At 33.0% G+C, this 12621-nt stretch overlaps 1 protein-coding gene across 1 annotated transcript in view; it reads left to right on the forward strand.

Annotated features, from left to right (window-relative positions):
• LOC143194717 (glucose dehydrogenase [FAD, quinone]) overlaps positions 1-2976 on the forward strand; it is a 165708-nt gene extending 162732 nt beyond the window's left edge. The window contains exon 2 of the mRNA XM_076401367.1: positions 1176-2976. Coding sequence (XP_076257482.1) covers positions 1176-2825 — 1650 coding nt within the window. The 3' untranslated portion in view covers positions 2826-2976. The remainder of the gene's footprint in view (positions 1-1175) is intronic.
• Positions 2977-12621: the final 9645 nt, after the last annotated feature.

Consider the following 12621-nt stretch of genomic DNA (forward strand, 5'->3'; position numbering starts at 1 on the left):
TGCCTATAAATTAGTTATAAAGACTTTGTTTTGACTTGAAGTTTTATTATGCAAAATAGGTATAATGTATTTTATTCAAAGTACTGTCCATCGATAGCCGTTATTTTTTCCCAAACTTTCAGCCAACGTACGGATTCTATATAGAAAGAGGGATGTATCTTTTGAGGTTATCGACGAATAGATTAGTTTTTTTGTCTCTTCATAAAAAGTAATCAAAGTATTAATTAGAAGGAGTAAGATCTTGAGACTACGAGGATTGGTAGTAGATGGGACCTTAATGTTCCCAAGTACTCGTACGTTTCCATCCGCAACATTTGTTCAGATTTGTCATGCTGAAGAATATCATTGTTGTTTTTTTGCTCGTATTCCGGTTGTAGTCGAAGGCGATCCCCATTGATGGTTTCGTTGGGTTTAAGTAGCTCATAGTATATCACACCAAGATAATCCTAAAATATAGAGCCATTCTATTAGCTCGGTGTCAAGGATATTCGGCTTTGCCATTAACATTGACCAAGACCAAGTGATGGCATGGCCAAATTGTCAAGTGATTTTTTTCAATCTGCAATATCGCAATTAATACATTTTTCATTATTTTGCTGTTCTTGCACGCAGGCCAAAATACCCAAGCTTTCGAACCATTCAACTGTTCTTCAGGCTATTAGAAATAGTTTATTGCGTTACTCCCAAGAATTCTGTATATTCTTCTTATATTTTCCACAGAACGTCATAGAGTAATGCCTTTTAAACCCCTGTTTTAATTTTTTTTTTGGTTGTCTAGAACCATCTTCGGTGTCAAACATGTTCAAGATGATAGAGCAGGGCTACCATAAGCCCCAGATAACATTCGATGACTTTCAACTTTTTTTTCATAAAATTGTATAAGTAAAAAGTTAGATTTCCCGAAAATTTGATTTACTCGGTACCAATTTAGACATTTTAAATACACTCAAAAAAATAATTGTTCACACTTCGAGTAAATGGCATACCAAAAAGAGAAGAAGTGTTAGTGAGGCTTTAACATGAACTCGGTTACAAATATACTCGATGCGATATAATACACATTAATACATTCTGTTCTAAATCCTTTAAAATATATTTAATTTATAGCTCATATAACTCATTTGTTTTTAGTATCAATGATTTGTTCCAAAATTGATTCACATTTTTAATTTTAGGTGTTGCTATTGGAGGCAGGTGAAGAAGAACCAGAAGTAGCTGAAGTTCCTGCTTTCGCTCCGGTTCTACAGCGATCCAGCATAGATTGGAACTACCAAACTCAACCATCGCCGCACAGCTGCCTAGCCAGAGACAACGGACAATGCCCATGGTTCAGAGGCAAAGTCATGGGAGGTTCCTCCACTATCAACTATCTGATTTACATAAGAGGTCATCCCAAGGATTACGACGAGTGGGAAGACATGGGAAATCATGGCTGGAGCTACAACGATGTCCTGCCTTATTTCATCAAGTCCGAAAAGAACCTGAACCCAGACGAAGTCGACTCACATTACCATGGATTCCACGGTTACCAAACGGTTGAACACGCTCCCTACCAAGACAAAAATACTTTAGCCCTTATCAAAGCTTATCAGGAACTTGGTTTGCCATACGTCGACCAAAACTCCGACGAACTTCTGGGTACTATGTTGCTCCAATTAACAAGTCACGATGGTGAACGTGCGAGTACCAATGCCGCCTTCATAAGACCAATCCGGAAGAAGAGAAACAACCTTAATGTCCAAACCAGGGCTCATGTTTATCGTATCTTGATTGATCCCGAATCCAAGACTGCTTGGGGTGTTGAGTACTTACAGAATGGGAAATTGAAGAGGGCTGTGGCCAGGAAGGAGGTCATTCTTTCAGCAGGTGCGATTAACTCACCAGTTATACTCATGTTGAGCGGTGTAGGACCAAAAGAGCATTTAGAGCAACGGAGAATTAAGGTGATTAAAGATTTGCCTGTTGGGCGTGAACTGCATGACCATACTACAATTGATGGAGTGGTTTTTGCATTGACCAATCATACGGCGACGACAGCATCCGATGAGCAAATCGAGAACGATGTTTATTATTTCAAAAAACATCACCGCGGACCTTTGGCTTCTACTGGTCCACTACAAGCCAACGCTTTTATCCAAACTAAATATGAATACGAGTACGGACGACCTGACATCCAGATTTCGGTTGATGCCACCAACGTTTATAACTTCTTCACCGATCCGATTTTGACCGCGCAAACATCAGTCTTGCCTCTCTCTTATTATGATGGATTGATGATCAGACCCATTCTTCTGTATCCAAAATCTCGTGGTTATATCGAATTGAACGAAACTGATCCAATATATGGTACCCCTTTGATACACGCTAATACGTTCTTTAAACGAATTGACTTGTTGAGAATGGTAGAGGGAGTCAAGCAGTCTCTTAATCTGCTCCAAACTCATACCATGAAGAATTTAGGGGCATCATTGGTTACTACACCTTTACCGGCTTGTGCAGACATTGAGTTTGGTTCTGACGAGTATTGGGCTTGTGTCGCGCAGTCCTATACCACAACCATCTTCCATCCCGTGGGTACATGCAGAATGGGGCCTAAGCATGACCATAGAGCCGTGGTAAATCCTGAGTTGAAAGTGTACGGTATTAAAAACTTGAGGGTAATTGATGCTTCAATCATGCCGAAAATAGTTCGTGGAAACACTAACGCCCCTGTCATCATGATTGCGGAAAAAGGCAGCGATATGATTAAAGAGACGTGGTTAAAGAAAAGTTCCTCCTTCACACACTCGGCGAGTTTTAATCTTGATGAATATTTTAGGAAATAGGTACTTCAGAAAACAAATTATCGATATATTCTACGATGTAGTACCTCCCATGTTTTACCTAAAATATCTTTTATAAACTTCGCCATAAAAGTAAGAAAACTTTTAGATGTACTAGTTAATGATGGTCCTGAAGAGGAGCTCTGAAAAGCGAGTGCTGCTTTGGGTTACATTTAATACGAACGTAAAGTGTCCTCATCTTCTTTTATATTGTCAGTCATAATTTAGACTTTATATGAGATTGTACAGTGCGTAAATGTTGTATAAAATAAATGTACTTTGTGCTAAAATAAATATGTTTTTAGTAAGTTTGTATTTTTCTTTTTTAAAATTTTTATAGGACAGTGCTTCTCATTATTTTATATTTAGAATATGTTTTTTTTAATTCACAAATGAAAAAAAAAACGTTTAGAGTTGGTCGTACGTTATAAAGAATGTGACTCCAACAGGTCTATTGTGGCGTCTAAATATCTATCTGCTATATTTGTAAAACCGTTTCAGTTACAATTAGTCGTTAGTTCTATATTTAGTTAATTCATAAAATAGTCTATATATCACTTTCTTAATTGGAATAGCTTTATAAATACGTGTCACATTTCGGTAATTAAAATTTAATTCTATGTAACCATTATAAATCATCGAGTATTTGAATTTCACGTCAAAAGCGCAACGTTTATTAAATTGATTAAAAAATTGGAAACTCCTTATACACATTATTAAAAATGTACAAATGATATAAACCCCAAAGCACAAATGTTGTTTAATAAATGTTCATTCTTACTACAGCATACATGAAGACTGATGGTCTAGACTGTAGTGTTATAACCCACGTAGTTATATCTAACATCTATTCTTTCTTATAAATCTTTATTATTTATAAATCCCTCAATTTTTTTCTGTAGGTCTGCAGTGTTCTTCCTTCTGCTGCGATTTTTCCTCCCTTTTGAAATATTTTTCTGAGGCATTCATCCCAGATTAGCTTAGATCGATTCGCCCTCTGATTTTTCTTCTCACCGTCCTTGCCTTCCATATTCTCTTTACGTGTCTTGTGTCCTCCGTGGACTGTACGTGTCACATTGTATTGAGTTATGTTCCATCTATGTACTATTCCATATAGTGAATATTGAGATATTATCTTATTTCTTTACTTCTCATCCTGTTCATCTTCGCCTGACCCCTGTATCCCTGACTCTTCTGAAGCGTTCATTTCTGATCATATTTTACTTTTGTCTCTTCTTAATAATATCCACCTCTTACAGAGAGAAAAATGTTAGAGTTGATTTATATATTATTTTATATACATACTATTCCGGCTCATCAATTTGGTGTCAGTACTCAATATTGCATGATTGATCATGTTTACAGAATTACCAATGTCATAAAAAATTAAAAGAAAACATAATTCGGTCTGTAATGTTTTAGATGTTGCTCAAGCTTTTGATAACTTACCCTTGAAGGTTTAAAAAGTATAAGATTAAAATGCTTCTTACTGGCCAATATTCAAAAGTTTTAGACTCATATATAACTGGCCGAGACGAACAAAATATGTATATTTTAAATTGGAGAAAATACATGCAGGTGTGCCACAGGGAAGTGTACTGGGATCAGTCCTTTATCTGCTGTACAATATAATACAATGCTGACAGAAAAATGGTACATAAAATTGAATAAAAATGAATCAGTGCATATTAATTTCATCCACAAAAGAATCAAGCGCAAGTCAGTATATAAAATCACCAGGTAGTCATGTACCAGAATACAGCCAAATATACTGGCGTGACCCGTGATGTTATATTCAGGTGGAAGTCACATGTTAAGAAAATATATGAAGAACTCAAGTTTAAGTACAAACTATTTTCGGTAGATGTTAAGGCTTGTCAAGAACTATGCCTAAAGAATCAAGCAAAGGCTCCATCAGCACATCAATGTTGAGGTTCTCTAGCTCCTAGATAATTCTATTCTTGCTTCTGACTTCTATTCACCCAATTTTTATTAATATTTCCAATATATGCTATATAAATGCATTTACTTCTTCTATCTTTATATCCTGAATTTGAATATTAAGTAATTGTGGCGGTCCCATCACCATCAGTTTCCATTTTGCTTTTATTATTTCAACCGGCATCTGAACTATACAAATATAGTTTAAATTGTATGGTTAAAAACTCATAAATCAAATAAAGGCGTTAATATTTAAGTCTTTACCAAATTGATCCGATGAGTGATTAGTTATATTATTTCATTTGGCAATGTTATTAAGGTGTGATAGTAGATTCAATCTAAAATCTTAAAGATACTTCAATCAATATAATTTAGGCTCAACCTAACTGTATTTATTTTTATGGAGAAAGATTTGAAACTTGTAATCAATAAGTAATAATTTAATAATCTAGCACACAAATAATAACATTAGGTTTGAGAAAAATATTTCTGGCTTCTCTGAAGAGATCTACCTCTTGTAATAATTCATTAATGAAAAGATTGTACGATTATTATTCATGATATAAAGGTATCCTCTTTTGTTGACTCCAGATGAAAATCTCAAGTTATTTAAAAGAAAAAAATGTAGCGTAGGCATCTCGAAGGTGTTATAGTGTTTAGGGCTCAAATAGGTGCCAGTGTCAATATAGTTTTACTCGATTTATGAGTAGTTGAAAAAGTCGATTAAGTTCTTAACCATATAGAGGTAAGGCAATCATTTTCAAAAGACTGGTTAGTAAAATAAACTCGAGAGTTGAATAACGGTGATACTAATCAATTAAGTAAGCCTGGAGAAGTTTCTATCATAAAAAATCCGTTGATATTATAGAAAAAAGTCTTAGGTTTTGAGCGATTAGTTGTGGAGCTATTTACAATCGCTGTGTCTAACGCCGAATGCAATTGAACAATAAAGGACTTGTCTTCCATCAGAACAATGCTAGGCCACCATGTATATTTGGTATATAGTAACAGTTCTAATGAATCCGACATATAAATCAGACTACGCCCCACTCGACTATAATTTACTCCGATCTACAAACTTTCATAATGAAAAGCAGACTTCAAAAGAATCTTATGAAAAATCGTCGTTTCAGTTTTTTTATCCAGGAATTTCAACAAACCTGTAGTGAATTGAACAAGTAGTTTGAATTCGGTGTTTCTACTATTTAAGTATAGAAGTCTGATCTTGATTTCTTGTTTTATTAGCCTCCCGATTTGGACTGCAGTAACAACAAAGTAATAATAATAAAAACAGATACTTGGGTACAGTATTACCATTTCATTCAAATTGATGTTAGACCTCTAGCCACCCAACCCCAAAATAAATATGATATCTTAAACCGCATGTGCCCATTCAATATTATGACCATTTTATCTCATAACTACTATCTTATTCTACCTAACTTATAATTAATGGACCTCTGTCTTCCTCCTACGCTACATAAAATAATATTATTGCTCATCCAGAGTAGGTAAATGATGCAACAGTAACGGTTGTTGCAGCTTTTTTTGTCAATTGGCGTTTATTTACTTACTAATGTATCTATGCACTTATAGTATAGACGAATCAATATTAGAAAGCATTATCAACAAGCTTATATGTAACTATATAAAGCAGTAATAGGGATAATATAAAATTAATCAACACTGTAAATCTTGGATATATTTTTGGTTATATTTTTGCTCTTCTCTTTTTACGAATTTTTGTAATTAAGATTTATCTACACTGGACCTACTGCTTAACGTGAACTCCAAGCCGGCTTTAGTTCTACCGACTAATGTCCGTAGTATAGAGACCATTCTAGAAGACATCCGGACTTTTCCAGCTTGGTTATAGGCATGATTGGGCTGGCTTTATTGCTTCTACTGTTACGGTATGAACTCTTAGAATAATCTGGATTTCCTCGTCAGATATTCTATTATAAAATAAATCATAATTTGCCTTTCTTTTGTAACTACTAGGGTTTGAGAACAATTTAGTGCAGACATTGATTACGAATATTGTGGTGCCCTATTTTTTTAGGTAATTGTAACTCATTTTTGTGTAAATATTCATGCATCTGATAATCAATAGCTGACCAGTTCTAAATCCTGGAGTTTTCTTGCAAGCATACAATCATAAATATATAAAAAATATAGTATAAAAGTATAAAATAAAATCTTTAAACTACTAAATATTTCCCCTAAGAGAATGTTAATGGTGTCATAAATGATAATAGAATAATAGAAATAATTTTAAATAAAATAACTACATATACGTTTGACCACAAACTTCAAAATTTTCTTTAATAACCCGTCAATTATTTTTTACTTTATTAAATAATTTAAAAGGTATTAGCCCGAAAATAATTATATACATGTATTATATACTAGAAACTATTGTAACAACAGAAGTTTCGGGAACAAAGTTTTTGTTACAATAAAAAAATGGTGGCTTGTTCTACGAGTTATTCTATTATTTATATTAAATAAAACATATATTATATTACACTCTATTACAGAAACAGAAACATATCATAGTTGAATGTCGCAAAATTGTTTTAAATTCATATTATAAAGATATGATGAAATGTCATATTATAAAATTAATTACTAGTAGCATAAACCTGAAAAGTGATTTAGAGCCATAATAGAGACCTAATTGCTGTAAATAATTGGATAATATTTGCAAACATGTCTCTCTGGTGGTGGAGTTTACATTAATATTACTCGGAATATATGATTATGTGAATACATTCCGCATAAGTTAATTAAATTGGCTTCCAAAATTTCTATATTTAAATATTATTATTTTAATCGGTTGTGTTTGACCTATAATCTTGTAAATAAGTGGTCAAGGCGACCACTGCGCCAACAGAAGGTCTCCCCCTCTCGCGATAATTACGGATTCGTATCCTACTGGAGTATGATCGTAAGTTTATATTTGTTATTGTTTTTAATTGTGCTTGTTCAGACGGCAACAGTGCAATATCCGACAGGGAGAAATGATTCTAGTAATCATCCTGAATTAGACTGGGTATCTTATGGGATAGTTTTTAAGTTCACTTGCTCCTCTTGTCGTCCTATAAGCCTGTTACCTGTGATCTCAAAACTTTTCCCTGAACATTCAGGGTCTCAAAATAATTGCAGAGGAGAGAAATATTATTCCCGACCATCAGTTTGGTTTCCATAATAAACACAGAACAACAGAACAAATGCATATATTAATCAACCAAATTAACAATAACTTAAACGATAATAAATATTGCTCCGCTGCATTTCTCGATATTTCTCAAGCCTTCCACAAAGTGTGGCACACTGGACTGCATGTAAAATTGAAAAAGCTCTTGCCCCATACGCACTTTCAACTGCTGAAATCATACCTCACAGACATATTTTATTGTCAAACAGAGTGACGAATACGCTAACCGACAACCAATATATTCGGGTGTTCCGCAGGGCAATGTTCTTGGTCCATTAGTATATCTATTGTATCAAGCTGACCTACCGACCTCAAGAAACACTACTGTTGGAACTTATGCTGACGATACAGCGGTTTTATCATCACACGAGGATCCAATATAAGCCACAAGAAACCTCCAACTTCACCTTAACAAAGTCGAATTGTGTCAAACTACTGTACGAACGGATTAATAAACACGTAGATTCAGATTTAATAATCTCTAGAAAATGAATAGTCTTTAGAATAATTTAGTATATACTTAAAATATTTTAGATAGTATCTAGAATACGATTTCAATTATAAGTTGTACAGCAGATCACTTACTGAAGTGATCTTCTACATGTCAGGATGGTTATATTATAAAACGGAAATCATATCATAATTCTTATTGCCCACGGGCATATTGTTTACGTTCTAAGAGATTAATATAAAAAAAGTTTACTCGCCAGTCGGTAGGTTTAATACCAAGGAGAGTAGCTTGGCACCCACAGCGGTCTACATCGACTGAACTATATGCCCTAGGTGGTAAAAAGGAGAGACTAAAATATTTAAAAAAAAACGTATTATGGTATAAGTCAAATAGCAAAAAAGATCTATTAAATTCAAATGTTTTCAAATTTTTTAATACAAAATAACAGTCTTTCATTAAGTATTTGTGAATTATTCAATAAATACAGACATTTATTTCGAAAAGTCATATTTTCGATATTCATCGATTTTGTTGTTTCATTTTAAGTTTTATATGGAAGCACATCAAATATTTTATGACGTCATTTTGTTTTTGTAGATTCAACAATTTAAAAGTGGTGATTTTGACATCAACGGCAGTTTTAGGTCGTTTCACCATCTTTGTTCCTTTCCAGGTAATAAAGGTTGAGTTTCCTGTAGCATATTGTCCCTGATGCTGAATAAAAAATTGTATTGATTATTAATGAAACTGACATATTTTTTTCCACATAGCATAGGCATATTGCCAGAAATATAGTAGAAAGTTGCAGAAAATGATTATATTTTTTATATATATTACCAGTTGTTGGACATATAAATAATGGGGCCCAGGCGCCATATGGTCGCCATCCCTCCCCGTGTGTAGATGAATATTGAAAATATATATAGAAAACATCCCATCTTATGGATGCTATAATTCATATATTTTATTTACGAATCAGAAGATCTTGATTCTACAGCCAAGGAACTGTTATTTGTGGGCTGATATTTAAGGTTTACTTTTTTTTCGAATTATTCAAAAATTCTCAAAACCGTTACGCCATATGATAACACAGGAAAAATTTTTTACGATAAAATGACTTACGATCAACTGATCAGAAGCTTGGTTCGTCTTCGATGATATGTATGCCTCCAAAGCATTGCAGGTTGAAACTATGTTCCAAAAATTATAAGAAATTGTAGCGTTCTCATTTCCGCCATGCCCGATGGATAGCGAAATTTTCAAAATATAGTGAACGTTAACTGAATTCGAAACATCAGATAACATCGGAACATCGGAATAAGGATGTATCAATTGGTGACACTTACCCGAAATGACAATGGTCCCGTGGAGGAAGTTTCATTAAAGTCCTTGAATCTTCAATATAGCTAAGGCTTTTTTTCTTTTCGATATATAGACGAAAATCATCATTTATCCACAGGGTTCCAAGTTAGGCTATAGTTTTGGGACGAATATAATTTTTGAGATATTTCATAATAAGGAATCTGTAAAATATACTGATGTTTACGGCCTGTGTATTTCGGTCTGAAGTTTAACACTTAGTGAGTAGTAATGCAGTAGTGTGATTAATACACCTTTGGAAACTGTTGCCTCATTAAGTTATATAGAATGGAGATATTCTGTAATATATTCAGTAGGATACTAACACGAAAATAATATTATCACCTTAGATATACACGATATTTGTTCATTAATAAGGTGATGAACCATCATTTGTGATTAAAACAAATGTTCTGTTCTTATACCAAACCATCCGCCATTTGCTTCAATGATGTTGGAGATGAAAATCATAATGGTTCAATTATGTTCACGAAATAGATAATATTCCGATTCTGAAACTAAAACTCCAATTTATTAACTTTTTTGGCTTTTTGTACTTGGGCCCATTACCATTTTGGAATATGACAGTGTTTGACAATAATATCTTATAGTCATTTTAAAAAAGCAGTGAACCACGTGATCTGCGAAATAGTCGAAATGTTCCAGAACTTTTGTTGTCTTTAAACTATATTTATTATCTTCTTGCTATTAGTGTGAAATATCCATGTCTCATCTAAATATTCATAAAATATACAAATTGATATAATAATTCTTCCTCGATTTTTTTGTATGTTTTTAAAAATTGTATTGTTTCAAAATCACTGTCTGCAAGCTCTTTTAAACCCCTTAATGGTTTATTCTTACACCACTTAAATCCTATATTACTAAATATTATATTACTATAATACAAATAGCTGCATATCTTATGGCTCTTATGGATACTTTGCAACTAACAATTTTCTCTGCAATAATTGTATCAAATTATGTTGCGATTGAAATAAATACTTACTGTTATTATACATTTCAATAAATTACTTCCGATTTTTCGGCATATCACTTCAGCAATAACATTATGCACCAATATCTGATTAATTTAGATAAACAATATTTGAAACTTTATACGTGCCTTTGAAATTTGAGGCGTTCTCTCGATTTCACCCCTTCTCCGCAACAGATCATGATTTGGTTCCAATAGAACCACGTCGGAGGTGCACTCTTTCGAATAAAAAAAAGAATTTTGAAAATCGGTCCATAATTGACGGAGAAATCGGCGAACATACATTAAAAAATATATACAGCCAAACATAAAACCTCCCTCTTTTTCTCAGTCAGCTAATAAAAATGAATCAATAAGTATTCGTTTTGCAAGTCAATCGATAAGTAGTCATTTATATAATGAAGTTTATATATTTTATATATTTTTCCCAAGTGCATAGTTCTTTATTTTGAAAATAGAGTTTTATTATTATTATATACGTTGTTATTGAACTAATTTTTAGTCTGAATCAACAGTGTTGAACAACAGTACATGTTTAATTAATAATATATATTGTTTATTGTTATGCGTTGACGCATAAAAAGATCATATGCAGCAATCGCCATATATTTTACTATATATGTATTCCAATTTCGTCCAGGCAGACTTTTTTTATTACTTATGCATTTTGCCTAAAACCAAAACTCTGTTAAATAATTTTATTTACAGCTTCAATAAACATATTGTTAATACGTTTTTATTACGTTTTGTAAAATGGTTGTTTACGAGTATTTTATGATCAAATACTAATTCGTTATTTTTATAAACTTAAACAAAAATATACTGTTACAAAAGTACGCTGAGTGTAACATAATAGTGACTTTTTAATATATATTGGTATATTAGATATTCAACATACGTAAGAAAAACAAATAATGTCTTTTTTGATTTGTTTGCTTTGATTTTAGATTTAATATGATAATTTTTTTTTGTTGAGTTCCCTGATTCTCTTGGTTGCTTTCTGGTTTCCATTGTCTCTTGGAAACTGTAAAGCCGATGGTTCCAAATTGAATCCTTAGGACATATGCTGTGTTTCTGAGTTGTCTTCAATATCGCATTTGAAATGATGGTTGTTATTTAAGATGCAGTAAGTAGTTTAAGCTGCAGGGCAGATCTATAGGTTTGGATATGTTTTTAATGAAGAATCTGCGACTTTTTCACGGAGTTTTGCGGAAGGGATCTTCTAGAGCCAACTGCCGACGTTTTATTTTTTTGGTGGCCTGGTTATAGCTTCTTATTCATTCATTATGTATCTCCTTGCTGATGTCATTCGAGGTTAATCGTTAGTACCCGTGGAAAGCATCTGGTATCACTAATTGACTGACGAGTATTCGACACAGGTATTGTTCTTATATTTGTCTATGAATTAGAGTAGCACTTTCCGCATATATTTGGGCTTTTGTCAGAAGTCAGCTTTTGATCGAACGAAATTAATATTTTTTATTTAAGGAGTAATTAATTGTTTTTTTTTTATTAATATTGCTGTTAGAGTTCAGATGTCTTGAAATATGCAAGCCCAAACTTAACTACCCCTTAATAAATGTTTAATAGAGATTTGATTTTTTTACCTAGGTAGAAGGTATCTTTCCGACTTTAGTCTAGAACTATTTATCCAAGAATGTTCTCCAGGAGTTGTAAGATATTTTGGTGAACTTGCTTTAATGATTGTTCTATGTTTCTAAATGCTTTGATTATATACAAAAAGACCGCACCAAATAATTGATTTTGATTCAAAGCACGTTTATTGACTGTTGATTTGAGTGGTCAGCGGTTAGATATATGGATGAATATT

The sequence above is a fragment of the Rhynchophorus ferrugineus genome, unplaced genomic scaffold (genome assembly GCF_030347505.1).
Source record: "Rhynchophorus ferrugineus isolate W39M unplaced genomic scaffold, kcgeb_rfMv2 rfM4, whole genome shotgun sequence".
In the NCBI taxonomy this organism is placed as follows: Eukaryota; Metazoa; Arthropoda; class Insecta; order Coleoptera; family Curculionidae; genus Rhynchophorus; species Rhynchophorus ferrugineus.